Genomic DNA, 15,828 nt, shown 5'->3' with positions numbered 1-15,828 from the left:
CCACATAAATCAGAAGCTTCTCAAAGTCCAGTAAAATTAAGTTATTGATGGCACCATTAGTGATGTAATGATGTTCAGAAGACCTGCATTGATCATCTAGTCAATGGAGGCAAGTGCTAAAGACCTTTGGTTCATAGAATCATAGAAATTTACGGCACAGAAGGAGGCCAGCTGGCCCATCGTGTCCATGCCAGCTGAGAAAGAGCAATTCAGCCTAATCCCACTTTCCAGCTCTTGGTCCCGTAGCCTTGCAGGTTTCAGCACTTCAAGTGCATATCCAAGTACTTTTTAAATGTGATGAGGGTTTCTGCCTCTACCACCCTTTCAGGCAGTGAGTTCCAGACCCCCACCACTCTCTGGGTGAAAACATTTCTCCTCAGTTCTCCTCTGATCCTTCTACCAATTACTTTACATCTATGTACCCTGGTTATTGATCTCTCTGCTAAGGGAAATAGGTCCTTCCTGTCCACCCTATCTAGGCCCCTCATAATTTTATACACCTCAATTAAATCACCCCTCAGCCTCCTCTGTTCTAAAGTAAGTCTATCCAATCTTTGCTCATCGCTAAAATTCTCTAGTCATGGCAATATCCGCGTAAATCTCCTTTGTACCCTCTCTAGTGCAATCACATCTTTCCTGTAATGTGATGACCAGAACTGTACGCAGTTCTTTTTCAACAATTACAATTCAGGTGGTGTGTTTCATAAAAGGGAAGAGATTGGGAACAAAGAAGGTTTAAATTGGGCTGTGCATTATTAGCAATAAGCACATTAACATGTTCCTATAAAATTATTTTGTCTGCCGTTTTAAAAAGGCATTAAACCATTTATTGTAAGTCTCTAACAATGTCTTCCTCATTTCAGCTGGTAAAAGTAAATGGGAGTTCCATCTGAATTTTACCAGAAATCTTGTGCCTACAATGAGATGTAGATGTGATCCTGAGTCTTAGTCCATCAGAGTAAATCACATTGGCAAGTGGTGTAATGGAGGTGAGAGATAGATGTGTTGAAACACAGGAAAGTTTGTTCAATTCATTTGGGCTATTACTTTGGAAAATGGCAATTGTGGTCATGTTAAAAGATAATGCAAATTGTGAGGCTCATAGCGTTCTCAAAGAACCAATTTGAATAAAGCTAAACATGGAAAGCATAAATGATCATATCAGGACTGATTAAATTTCAACAGAACTAGAGGATATCACACGGGTCCAGGTGAGATACAATATTTAAAACAATGAGTAAATCCAGCAGGGTAACACACAAGAAATGAAGTTACAAGTGTATTACATCTCGTGAGGCCCAGAAGTTTGTTTAGATACGCACTGCGATTCGTGTGGTGCTCCATTTATACAAATGGGTGAGTGATTTTAGTCCTTGAGTTTAAAGTCATTAGTTTCATTGGAAAATATTAAGAGAAATAGAGAAGCCACGTTTTATTTACACATCACTAGAGAGGAATCTGATGATTATGTACTGTAAATATGCAGTTTATACAGACTTCAGACACTGAAGATTATATGGCTTGTGAAGGGATTATGCCTGATATGTTTTGAGTTCCTTAATGTTATTTTCACATGTTCAAGGGCATTTATAAACAGCATTTTATGTGTCTCACTTAAAGTGACTTGTTTTGTAGTGCAGTGACTATTGTCATTGTAAATTGGCAGCCATTTTGCGCACAGCAAGATCCCACAAACAACCATAAGATGAATGACCAGTTAATCTGGTTTTGGTTGCATTAGCTGAGGGAGCACTGTTGCCGAGGACACTCTCTGCTCTTCTTCAAATAGTTTGCAAGATGTTAAAAGTCAAGAGCCAATGGGACAGACAGACAGAGCCCCAATTTAAGGTCTCATCTGAAGGCCAGCACCTCCAAGAATGCAGCATTCTCTAAGTCAGCCTTGATTATGTGCTCAAGTCCTGGAGTGAGGCGACTATCAGCCAGGCCAAGTTGACACTGCTATTGTCACACAAAGAAAATAGCAAAACATCACCGTGGCTTTTGCAAATAGCCCATGTGAAAGGATCCATTTGTCCTGTCTCGGTTACCTTGTCTGTCTCGATTCAGGTACTTATGTAGAGTAGATGTTGTCTGTAAAGGATTACAGACCTAGGTTGAATCCTGGAGATATGGGGAGTGATGAATATTCTGGAGTTAGCTTGATTAACTTTGAAGATCAGGGAGTATTTAACCAGAACTTCCCTTCAAGAGATTAAATAGTTGGGCAAAGAGCACGATATGGTAAACTGATCGATTGTGGACTTGATGGAATGAATGGACTTTTCCCATTATTTTACATTTTTGCCTACAGCCTCTGACTATTTCACATCATAACTAACAAGCTTTGTCTTCAAACAAATTGCGCTCCACGTTTGACCTTTATGAAAATAGCGTGAGCCTCACAGCACTAATTCCACCAAAAATAAGAAATCGAATATAAATTTTACCATACTCCAACAAATAGTTTTATGTATTTAGGATTTTTTTTTGATTACATTATTATTAGGTCTCAGATCAAGTCAACTTTTTGAGATTCCAATATAAAACAACTGGGGGCTTGTATGTGTACAATGGTTCTGTGTTTACTGCTGTATTTTGTAAGATTGGTTAAATTTTACTTCCACAACACTTTTTAAAAAGTGTAAACAAGTGCTAAAAAAAAATTGTGCATTTGCTTAGTACGAGCTTTCACTGCTCTCATTCAGAACAATATCAGTGCCGCTGCAAGTCATTGTCAGTCTCTCCAGAACTAGGGGTCATAAATATAAGATGGTCACTAATAAATTCAATAAGGAATTCAGGAGAAACTTCTTTACCCAGAGAATGGTTAGAACGTGGAATTCGCTACCACAAGGAGTAGTTGGGGCGAATAGCGTAGATGCATTTAAGGGGAAGCTGGATAAGCACATGAGGAAGAAAGGAATTGAAGGATATGCTGATAGGGTTAAATGAAGTAAGGTGGGAGGAGGCTCGTGTGGAGTATAAACACCGACATTGACCTGTTGGGCCGAGTGGCCTGCTTCTGTGCTGTAATTCTACTCAAGGGGAAGGAAACAACTGCTCTACTAAGCCTTGAGAATCGAAATAGAAAGCAGAATACAGCTTGAATTTGGGGTTTCAAGTGCTTTTTACTCACGCAATCATGAAAATACAGATTGGATGCAGAGATAGAGAAAATAAGATCAATTTTCCAAATTCATGCTCTGGTGCAGGTGACCAAAAGCTTGGTCAAAGAGGTAGGTTTTAAGCAGCATCTTAAAAGGAGGAGAGAGAGGTAGAGTGGCATAGAGGTTTAGGGAGGGAATTCTGGACCTTGGGACCTAGACAGCTGAAGGCACGGCTGCCAATGGGGTTGGGGGAGGGGTGAAAGCAATCGGGGATATACAAGAGACCATAATTGGAGGAACGTAGAGTTTTCAGAGGGTTGTAGGGCTGGAGAAGGTTACAGAGATAGGGAGGCCATGGAGCAATTTGAACACAAGGATGAGAATTTTAAAGCTGAGGCATTGCTGGACCGGGAGCCAGTGTAGGTTAGCGAGCACAGGGATGATGGGTGAACGGGACTTGGTGCCGTTATTTTTTCTGAATAATAAAGAAATACAATAGGTCCACTTCGTTGAGCCTCGTGCACCTCAGTAATCTATGAGAGCCACTTCCTTTGTGGGCCATTTGCATACATATCTCATCTCTTTGTGCATTAACCACTTTCCTTATATCCTTTCTTGCATTAGTCCAAGTTGAAGATTTCCTTTGTTTACTACTTGTAGCAAACTGGTAAATGCACTCTTCATACAGGTGTTTTCAACCTCACTACAAACAACAGGCATTTTCCCTTAGGTTGTCTTTTTAGTGTAGAATACATGGATTCATATGTATATGGGAACTCTATGAACATCCCACAAAGCTGTTCATTCATTTGGGCAGTCCAGTCACCACCTACACCTTGATAAGATTCCTGAAATCCAGCTTAGGAAAAATAGCAACCAGCCTCAGAAATTCATGTCATCACACTGTTGGCTTCCTGTTGTGATAAACTGTGTTCTCTTTATCTACAGCAGAGAAGACTCATTAGATAGATGACCTCATCAAGGACACTTTACCAGAACCCATCAGTTCTGAGCAATGAAGTTCATTGTAAAAGAATCAGGGGAAATTTACACCTGTGTTTTGCACTAGAGCTGATGTGAGATGAAATAATTGGCTGCAGTGCATTTGATTAATCTGTTAGCAACTTAATCCATTAAATGCATTGTGGAACATTTAAAACCTTAAACTTAAATTTCTCCTCCCACTACTAAAGAAATAGAACATTTTATTTCTGGTGTGAAATTCCAGCATCACCTGCTCAAACAATAGGGATAATAGTGGTTTATCATGGTTTTCTTTACTCAAATAACTTCTACAATAGACTGACACTATCCCATATTCATCTCAGTTATTTTCACAGCTCCCAATACCATAATCCAATACAGTGGAAAAGACATCTCCAACATATACAGGCAAACTACCACTTCAAATCTACACTATGTGTTTCATTTGTTAGCCACAACAGAATAAATGTTATAAGAATAAATGAATTGGATCAGGCCAAGTACCAAGAATCAAATATTTCACTGAGCCTGCAATGTGAATGTCGATGCTGTCGAGGAACATAGGAGCAGGAGAAGGCCATTCAGCCCCTTGAACCTGCACCACCATTCAATTAGATCATGGCTGATCTGTGTTAATTGTATCCATTTCATTTGTATCAATTAGTGTTAATTGTATTCAGGTGGTGGGTATCAATTGGGGCCTCTCTAGTATCCATTTATAGGAGGGTGTGTAATGGGATATCTGTGAATAAAGGCTTGGAAACAACTGAAGACCAGGCTCCGGTATTCTATCCTTCACCCTCAGGCTATCTAGTTAGAAAAATCTCTACCTAAACTCCATTTACCTGCCTTAGCCACATATCCCTTGACACCCTTACCTAACAAAAATCCATCAATCTCAGTTTTGAAAGTTCCAATTGTCTGAGCATCCACAGCCTTTTGGGGCTGAGAATTCCAGATTTCTACTACCCTTTGCCTGCTGCTTAAACCTGCATTCTTCAGTTCAAAGACTGAGGAGATTTTGGAGTTCTTGGTCAGGACACTGAATTAGAGCACAGTAAATGCAAGTGCCATTTTCTCTTGGGGAGAGGGGGGGCCTGACATCATATGGCTCATCACAGTTGATGTCATATCCTGCTTACAGATTATGGAGCAATTTTGATAGTATTTATGGAGGAGTCTACAGCCCAGACCTTGAATACTCAGCTCTGGGAGGATGTAAGGTTATAAGCAGGGAAAGAAGATGGAAGGAATAAAATAAGAACAGTGCTCATCATTATAGTTCTCCACACTGAGGAAAGCAAAGCAGACAAGACACTGGGTTTAATAACTATTACTGATTTTCCCAGAATGCTTCTGATGAAGGCCTCTCCAAGGCACAGAGACAGACACCAGGGCTTACCAGACCCATCTTGTAGACCAATACTGGAACAACTAATATTAAATGATATGATTAAGAAACATATTAAATTGATTCAACCTTACAAGTGCAAACAGGAACTGCTTTATAATTTAAAAAAATCCACCTACCTTTTCTGCTGATTTAGCAGTGCCAAAAAATATTGGAATGAAGGCAAGCCATACTATACAGGTAGTGTACATAGTGAATCCTATAGGCTTAGCTTCATTGAAGTTCTCTGGGACGCCCCTTGTCTTGATGGCATAAACAGTACATGTCACCATTAGAAGGATGCTATATCCCAGGGAGCATATGATTTGTAAATCTGTAATGTCGCATTTGAGGACACCTCTAGCAAGCTCGGGATTGGAGGTCTTCTGTTCATCATAGTCTATGATGGTGTTTGGTGGGTCAACCCCAAACCAGATGAAGACTCCAAGGAGCTGGACTGAGATGAGGCTGGATGTGATTGCCAGCTGGGAGGTTGGGCTGATGAGCCTGGGCGCTGTCACGGACTTCTTCCCCTGCTCAAAGATGCGAAAAATCCGGTTCGTCTTAGTCAATAAAGCTGCGTAGCTGATGCACATGCCAAGCCCCAGGAAGATACGTCGGAACGAGCATACGCCTATGTTAGGTTTAGCTATCATTAAGAAGGTGATGATGTAACAAAGGAATATCCCGGTGAGAAGAACGTAACTGAGTTCCCGACCAGTTGCCCGTACAATTGGTGTGTCGTTGTACCGTATAAAAGTAGCTATCACAAAAATAGTGGCAATAATTCCAAGCATGGCAAGAAACACTGGGATAATGGCCCACGGTGAATGCCACTCGAGCTTCACAATTGGAATTTGGCTGCAGCCGGTGCGGGTCTCATTAGGCCTCATGTCATAGCTGCAAAGGGAACAGCTGAATTCATCTCGTTGATACTGATACCCGTCGCAGAGCTCACAATGCCAGCAGCAAGGCACACCCTTCACCATCTTTTTGCGTTCTCCTGATTTGCATGGCAAGCTGCAGACCGAGGTAGGGAGCTCACTACTTCCTCCAGCCCACCGCATATCTTCTACCTGTGGAAGGACAGACATAAAAAAACTCAGCTCATTGCAATGATTTGGGACTCATGCTACCCAGACGTCTTTAATGAACCAGCCTCACCTGGTGTGACCAGATTAGCTGCCCTCGGCCTAACAGACATTGCAGTAAATATTTGCTTGTGGCCGAGGTTTAAGAGAAATAATAGGAGGAACCCTCGCTTCTCACCCCGCCACCGCAAAGGAAAAGAAAGGTAAAAAGAGAGTGCTGTCCCAGATATGTCAATCTTACATATCAAGTGACTGATATGAAGGTTCTGAGACCCTTCATAAACATCATGCATCTTCAACATAGGTGCAAATTTCACTCCTGCCACTTCTTTCCAGCTCTCGATCTGAAAATGTAAAGCAAGCTTGGACTCAGCAGAAGCAAACTTTGCTGGATTTTGAAGCTCTGGCAACCATCAACCAACCCCATGAATCCCGACAGATTTAGAACCCAGTGTGAACAATGGGGTCCTTCCAAAACTGCAATGTGCTTGTCGTGTGGTTCTTTGTTACAAAGATTCTGCTCCCAAGTAACTTATGAAAACAGGAAACTTGCCATTAGGCCCACCAAGCCCAGCCCTTTATTTAGAGATCAATCCCACGTACCCAACAAATGCCTTCACTTCCAGAAACACATCTTTTGAACCTTTATCTACTGTCCACTTAAATTGCCTTACCTGGTAACTTTTTTCATAACTCTTATTATCTTCTGGGTGAAAATATTTTACCTGACTTCCCTTCTTACGCCTAATTTCTAAACTCAGTTGAGCTGGTGTTTAAACTCTTTGCCAGGGTGAACATGGTGATCCTACTCATCCTACTCATTCAAAGGAAACTATTAATTTTGCATACAAAATACTCTGCATGTTGGAAATCTTAAAAACAAACAGAAAATGCTGTATACCTGCTGAGTGTTTCCAGCATTTTCTGTTCTAAAGATTCAAACTTATCATTGTTTATCCAACAGTTTAAGTCAAGTATTGGAAGATTTCCAACATATAGAGTATTTTGTTTTTGTTTAATTGAACATAAGAACATAAGAAATAGGAGCAGGAGTAGGCCATATGGCCCCTTGAGCCTGCTCCACCATTCAATCAGATCATGGCTGATCTTCAACCTCAACTCCACTTTCCCACCCGATCCCCATATCCCTTGATTCCCCTAGAGTCCAAAAATCTATCCATCTCAGTCTTGAATATATACAACGACTGAGCATCCACAGCCCTCTGGGGTAGAGAATTCCAAAGATTCACAACCCTCTGTGTGAAGAAATTCCTCCTCATCTCAGTCTTGAATGGCCGACCCCTTATCCTGTGACTATGTCCCCCAGTTCTAGACTCTCTAGCTAGGGGAAACAAACTCTCAGCATCTATCTGTCAAGCCCCCTCTGTACTGTACACAGTACTCCAAGTAAAGCACTCCAACCCCCTTGCAATAAAGGCCAACATGCTATTTGCATTCCTAATTGCCTGCTGTACCTGCATTGTAACTTTTTGTGTTTCTTGTACGAGGACACCCAAGTCTCTCTGAACACCAACATTTAACAGTTTCTCACCATTTAAAAAATACTCTGGTTTTCTATGCTTCCTATCAAAGTGAATAACCTCACATTTCCCAACATTACGCGATATCTGCCACCTTCCTGCCCACTCACTTAATCTGTATATATCCTTTTGCAGACTGTTTGTGTCCTCCTCACAGCTTAATTCCCACCTAGCTTTGTATCGTCAGCAAACTTAGATACATTCCACTCGGTCCATTCATCTAAGTCATTAATATAGATTGCAAATCCTTGCGGCACCCCACTAGTTACAACCTGCCAACCTGAAATGACCCCTTTATCCCTACTCTCTGTTTTCCGTCCTTTAACCAATTCTCTATCCATGCTAATATATTACCCCTAACCCCATGAGCCCTTACCTTGAGTAACAACCTTTTACGTGGCATCTTATTGAATGCCTTTTGAAAATCCAAATATACTACATCCACTGGTTCCCCTTTATCTACGCTGCTAGTTACATCCTCAAAAAACTCTAATAAATTTGTCAAACACGATTTCCCTTTCATAAAACCATGTTGCTTCTGCCTAAGCATATTATGATTTTCTAAGTGCCCTGTTACCACTTCCTTAATGGATTCCAGCATTTTCCCGACGATCAGTGTCAGGCTAACTGGCCTGTAGTTCCCTGTATTCTCTCTCCCTTCCTTCTTGAATAGCGGGGTAACATTTGTTGCCTTCCAGTTCACTGGGTCCGTTCCAGAGTCTAGAGAATTTTGGAAGATCAGAACCAATGCATCTACTATCTCTGTAGCCACCTCTTTTAGATCCCTTGGATGTAGGCCATCAGGTCCAGGGGATTTGCATGCTTTATTTGTCCAGTACTTTTTCTCCAGTGATATTAATTGTTTTAAGTTCCTCACTCTCATTTACCCCTTGGTTCCCCACTATTTTTGGTATGCTTTTTGTGGTCTTCTACTGTGAAGACAGATACAAAATATTTGTTTAATGCATCTGCCATTTCCTTATTCCCCATGATAATTTCTCCTGTCTCAGCCTCTTAGGGACCAACGTTTACTTTTGCTACTCTCTTCTTTTTTACATACTTGCTAGTTTACTTTTATATTCTATTTTCTCCCTTTATCAATTTTTTGGTCATCCTTTGTTGGTTTCTAAAACTCTTCCAATCCCCAGGCTTATTACTCTTCTTGGTAACATTATAGGCCTCTTCTTTCAATCTAATACTCTCCTTAACTTCTTTAGTTAACCACGGGTGGATCACTTTTCCCATGGAGTTTTTATTTCTCAACGGAATGTATGCTTGTTGTTGAATCTTTCGAAGTTCATTTCAATCATTTTTGAATCTAGTCTCTGATAAACTGCTTCAAGGACAAGACTCCATGGTGTCCCTCCTTGGTGGCTCATAGACCATAGCTCCAGCTCAATTACAGTCTATCTTTTCTTTGACATAGAAGCAGCCTCAGTTGGAAATCAAAATGGATTCTACCCAATAATTTGGCAATCAAGATAAGCACCATTTTTACCACTCAAGTAGATAAGACGTTAACAGTAGTCCATTTGATGGGTCAGATTAGGGTTAAAAGATGAGTCTACTTTCCCAGTCTACAAACTTGCATACATTAACATCTTAAAAGGGATTGACTCAGACAGCATGTACTTTTCTAACCTCATTAATTTAGGAATACTGGCAACACCACCCAAGGAAGGCATGGATCAGTAAATACCTCCAGGTAGTTTTTGTACATTGGCCCTGAAGCCAAAGAAACTCAATTTTTAAATCCACATTACTCTCTGCATCCAAAGTCATATTCAAAAATGATTAACTACAGTAATGCTCTTGTTTGAGATATAACGGAACTTTGCTTGTGCCATATGATGCTGTATAGATGAATTTGTGATACTTAGCCCACTAAATATAGCTCACTGAATGTCCTCCAAGATTACTTTTTTTTCATTTTTGGTGAATTTTGTAGTCAAATTAGAGATATTAGTATTCAGAAAGAGAAAGAAAGAAAGAGTGAAAGAACTTGCATTTATATAGCACCATTCAACAATTCAGGGCATCCCAATGTACTTTACAGCCAATTAATTACTTTTGAGGCGTAGTCACTGTTGTAATGTAGGAAACACGGCAGCCAATTTGCGCAGACCAAGGTCCCACAAGCAGCAATGAGATAATAGCCAGATAATCTTTTTAGTGATGTTAGTTGAGGGATAAATGTTGGCCGGGACACATGCTGTTCTTTGAATAGTACCGTGAGATCATTTTACGTTTAGAAGGCAGAAGAGGCTTCGATTTAAGACGGTACTTCCGACAGTGCAGCACTCCCCCAGTACTGCATTGAAGTGTCAGCCTAGATTATGGTGTTGAAATCACTGAAGTGGGACTTAATCCCACAACCTTCTGACTCAGAGGCGAGACTGCTACCACTGAGCCACGGCTAACACTTAGACAATGGATCTCAGCCCAAAGTTCAGAATAGCACCAGCGTAAGCGATTTTAAAAAAAATTCTCATATAAGTTATCCTGTGGCCTCTAAGTAAAATTGGCTGCTGAGTGTCAAATACTGAGGAGTTTAGTGGATCCATATGTAATAAGAACTAGCTTGAGACTGCCCAAGTACATTTCATACAGGACCTTTAGGTCCAGCTAAAAAGGAACATTTTCATCTCATCCTGTGGGCTGGGTTCAAATGGAGGTTGCAGAGATGAAAGGCTTGCTTTCAACTTTCTGTAATATCCAATTCCTTAACTTTAACTTAAAGGCAAAGAAGTTCAAAAACCATTCGTGCAAGAACACCGAATGAAAATAATCCTCATGGGATTGGTAATATAAGAAAAGCATTATACAAGCTTTCTATAATATTGTTAACCTTGTTAGGGAAAATCATTATATCAGTAAATTGACTGAGCATAGACATGATAGCAAGACACTTCAGGGCGGGAGTGATCGGCTTGAGGCTGGCACTGAAAAGCCACTGTGAAACCAACAGCAAAATGAATAACTGAGTATAATGCTGTCCAGTGCAATCTCTCATTATATGAGGTTGAAATGCCAAGATTATGTTGAAGTAGCCCTTTCAGTACCCAAAATACAATTGCACTGTGGTTAAGCAGCACTTAATGAACTCAATGTGCCCATAACTGAATGTTGATTGCTGTCTAAAACTGAACAATTGGAATATTGTCTCATGCAGATCACTGTTACTTGAGCTTTGTTTAATGCCGACCTCGTCCATCTTGTCTGGGAGCAGACCACTAGATTTTAATGATTGAAACATATAAAGTTGTAAACTAAAGTTCGATTGTGTTGTACATGTTGAGCTTTTCTCCCTATGAATGAAACATATCTTTGAGACAATCAGGTGTCAGAAATCTAAAAGGTTACAAGTTTGCCCCTATTTACAACATAATATCATAAATTTTAACTGGCCTCTGAAAGTCAAAGGTGAAGGGACGCTATGAACAGCGATTGGTATTTCACCATATTCATCATGCTCTTGACCTTTACCTTTGACCCACAGAAGGCCGTTTTAATATTGTGAATAGTACAGATGGAGGATTGTTCCATAAATGGTTGGTTTGACAAGGTTTCTTTGCACAGACTGTGTCCCATTATACCCCCGAGCACACCCACAGAAATACCACTTGTGTCAGTGTGAATGGAGATCACTCTAGCAGCCCCAAAGAGGTACAAGGAATGATTGGTGCAAAGACTGCAATCATCCCTTACCTTCCAGTAGCAGAGAAAAGAAACTACTTGTTCGAAGGTTGTAATAGTCTGATTTTATGCTGGTGTAAAACAGCATTGATCTCATGGATAGATAGATACTTGCTAATCTAAGCATCAACCAATTTCAAATACTGCAATTAAGCTGGTATGAAAATGCACGCATCTATTGTGGTTTAGAAGTAGTTTCTTATCCTGTGTTGGCACCCATTGTTGAGCAAAAGGTCTATCTCGCATCTGTACGGGAGTTTTTCCTCATAGTCTTCTGGGAATTTCCATAATTTCATAGCGGTGCTTATATATGTCATGATGCAAACATTGGTAAATATAAATAAATTGTTATGTACTAGGCATCTGCAGGTAAAACCAGACCCCTAGGAGACCTGTTGAGTTTCTCCAACTTGGCAATGTAAACAGGAGACAATTCCATTCACAATTGGTTTTAAAGAAAATGTTTTTGCAGCAGGTGACACGATACATGGGGTGTTGATGCATTCCGATTGAAGGTGTTTAACCCATCATTCTCAAGTCAAAGTTTAATCTAATATATATTTCTGCTATTATATTTTCCAGGCTCATTGGAGGTTGATAATGAGTTCCTGTTACTCACCAAGTGCTCCACGCACCTCTGAACAAATGAGCTGACCTCACTCGATCATGCAAGATCAGCTTATTTAAATATTTGAGTGGCATTCCTTAAGCACAGTGCATCGCATACTGGTAAAACCACAGGGGTCGGAGGCTGGAATGATGGATGCCAGCAACCATCGAAAAGCTGCTGGCTGTTCAGGGCGCGCCATTCTTTTTTTGAAAGAACCGTGCGACACAGAATAGGTAAGTGGAAGCAAAAGGAATAGCAGAGGCAAGGTCAGGGTGTTCTTATATAAAGGAAAGGGTCATCTTGGATTAAAATTATCCCTCCTCCTCCAAATGACCTCCCCAGAAGCAGCCATTCCAAATAGATTCTTAACGTCTGGAGTGTCACTAATGGCTGCAGTTACGTTATGGGGATGCCCACAGGCTTGAGTGGTGCATCAGACATGAAGTGCTAATTTGGTACATATCTTCTGGGGCTTTAAATGAGCCCTGCATACATCTTGCAGGTTCCCAGCATTCCAGTTACTTATTACATAGAATTACATAGAACTTACAACACAGAAACAGTCCATTCGACCCAACTGGTCTATGTTGGTGATTATGCTCCACATGAGCCTCCTCCCATGTCTTTTCATCTAACCCTATCAGCATATCCTTCTTTTCCTTTCTCCCTCATGTGTTTACCCAGCATCCCCTTAAATGCATCAATGTTATTTGCCTCAACTATTACTTTTTCTGGTGAGTGCTTTTTAAGTCTTTAATTTTATTTATTTTAAGTTTAGTTAATAATATAATAAATAGAGGCAAGGCAGGGCAGCTCAGTCCTGTCGAATGCACATCCTGTGCCATGTGGGAACTCCAGGATGCTTCCCGTGTCCTGGACAACCACTGGTGCAGGAAGTGTCATCAGCTAGAGGAGCTCGAGCTCCGGGTTTCAGAGCTTGAGCAACAGCTGGCGTCACTGCAGTGCATCCGCGAGGCTGAGAGCTACGTGGAAAGCATGTTTCAGGAGATAGTCACCATGCAGCTTAAGAGAGTGCAGGCAGAGAGGGATTGGGTGACCGCCAAACAGACAAGGAGGACCAGGCAGGTAGTGCAGGAGCCCTCTGAGGGCATCTCACTCTCTAACTGGTATGGTGGGGGAGAGGGTCCCTCTGCGGAGTGCAGCCAGAGCCAAGATCATAGCACCATGGGTGGCTCAGCTGTACGGGGTGGGGGGAGGGGAAAGGTCAGGAGAGCAATAGTTATAGGGGATTCAATATTTAGGAGAACAGACAGGCCTTTCTGCGGCAGCAGACGTGATTCCAGGATGGCATGTTGCCTCCCTGGTGCCAGGGCCAAGGATGTCATTGAGCGGCTGCAGAACATTGTGGAGGGGGAGGGTGAACAACCAGAGGTCGAGGTCCATATCGGTACCAATGACATAGGTAGAAAGATGGATGAAATCCTGCAAGCAGATTTTAAGGAGTTAGGAAAGAGATTAAGAAGCAGGACTTCAAAGGTAGTAATCTCTGGATTACTCCCAGTGCCACACGCTAGCGAGTATAGAAATAGGAGGACAGAGCAGATGAATGTGTGCCTGGAGGGATGGTGCAGGAGGGAGGGCTTCAGATTCCTGGGGAATTGGGACCAGTTCTGGGGGAGGTGGGACCTGTACAGGCCGGTGGGGTTGCATCTCAAGAGTTGGGGCCAATGTCTTCGCGGGGAGGTTCGCTAGTGCTGTGTGGGGGGGGGGGTGGGGGGGTTGAAACTAATTTGGCAGGGGGGTGGACACCAGGATGTAGCAATGGAAAGAAGAAAGAAGATGCACAAAGGATCGGGGGAGAAAGATAGCACTAGAGACTAGAGCAAGAAATGGTACGGTAGTAGATGGGACCAGACTAAAAGAGAGTACAAGAAAGCCTAACATAGGTTTACAGTGCATGTGTGTAAATGCACAAAGCGTGGTAAACAAGGTTGGTGAGCTGCAGCTGTAAATAGCCACATGGGAATATGACGTTGTGGTGATAACGGAGACCTGGCTCAAAAAAGGGCAGGATTGGGTACTAAATATTCCTGGATACAAGGTGTTCAGGAAAGATGGGGAAGGAAAAAAAGGTGTGGGTGGCAGTATTGATTAAGGAGAGTATTGCAGTGCTGGAGAGAGAGGATGTCCTGGAGAGGTGAAGGACAGAATCTATTTGGTTAGAGCTAAGAAACAAAAGAGGTGCCATTACACTACTGGGTGTATTCTATAGGCCACCAACTAGTGGGAAGGAGATAGAGGAGCAAATTTGCAGGGAAATTACAGAGAGGCGCAAAAGCCATAGAGCTGTGATAACGGGGGACTTCAACTGTCCTAATATAGACTGGGATAGTAATAATATAAGGGGCAAAGAGGGGGAGGAATTTTTGAAATGTGTTCAGGATAACTTTCTTGATCAGTATGTTTCCGGCCCAACGAGGAAGGAGGCATTGCTGGACTTGATTCTGGGAAATGAGGTGGGCCAAGTGGAGCAAGTGTCAGTGGGGGAACATTTAGGGAACAGAGATCATAGTATCATAAGGTTTAGAATAGCTATGGAAAAGGACACTGACCACTCTAAATTAAAAATATTCAATTGGCAGAGGACCAATTTCAGTGGGATAAGAACAGATCTGGCCCGGATAAACTGGAATCAAAGATTGGCAGGCAAAACTGTAATTAAACAGTGAGCGGCCTTTAAAGAGGAGATGGTCCAGGTACTGTCTAGGTACATTTCCACGAGGCAGAAAGGTAGGGCAACTAAAGGCCGAGCTCCGTGGATGATAAAAGAGATAGGGACTAAGATGAAGCAGAAAAAAGGGGCGTATGACAAATGTCAGGTTGATAACACATGTGAGAACCAGGCTGAATATAGAAAGTTCAGAGGGCAAGTGAAAAAGGAAATAAGAGGGGCAAAGAGAGAGTATGATAATAGACTGGCAGCAAACATAAAAGGGAATACAAAAGTCTTCTTATAAGCATGTAAACTGTAAACTGGTAGTAAGAGGAGGGGTGGGGCCGACTTGGGACCAAAAGGAGATCTACTCATGAAGGCAGAGGGCATGGGCGAGGTACTAAATGTGTACTTTGCATCTGTCTTTACCAACGAAGAAGATGCTGCCACAGTCTCAGTAAAGGAAGATGTAGTTGAGATACTGGATTGGCTAAAAATTGATAAAGAGGTACTAGAAAGACTAGCAGTAGATAAGTCACCCAGTCCAGATGGGATGCATCCTAGTTTGCTGAGGGAAGTAAGGGTGGAAATTGTGGAGGTACTGGCCATAATCTTCTAAACATCCTTAGATGGCGGGGGTGGTGCCAGAGGACTGGAGAACTGCAAATGTTACACCCTTGATCAAAAAAGGGCGCAAAGATAAACCCAGCAACTACAGGCCAGTCAGTTTAATGT

The 15,828-nt window shown here is 41.8% G+C and overlaps 1 protein-coding gene across 1 annotated transcript in view; it reads right to left on the bottom strand.

Annotated features, from left to right (window-relative positions):
• LOC137334275 (metabotropic glutamate receptor 7-like) overlaps positions 1-15,828 on the bottom strand; it is a 453,062-nt gene that overhangs the window by 151,173 nt on the left and 286,061 nt on the right. Inside the window, exon 7 of the mRNA XM_067998936.1 lies at positions 5,622-6,557. Within this exon, the coding sequence (XP_067855037.1) occupies positions 5,622-6,557 (936 nt within the window). The remainder of the gene's footprint in view (positions 1-5,621; positions 6,558-15,828) is intronic.

This window comes from Heptranchias perlo, chromosome 17, assembly GCF_035084215.1.
Source record: "Heptranchias perlo isolate sHepPer1 chromosome 17, sHepPer1.hap1, whole genome shotgun sequence".
Classification (NCBI taxonomy): domain Eukaryota; kingdom Metazoa; phylum Chordata; class Chondrichthyes; order Hexanchiformes; family Hexanchidae; genus Heptranchias; species Heptranchias perlo.
The sequence above is the reverse complement of the archived record's forward strand: the minus strand, read 5'-3'. Positions and strand labels throughout refer to the sequence as shown.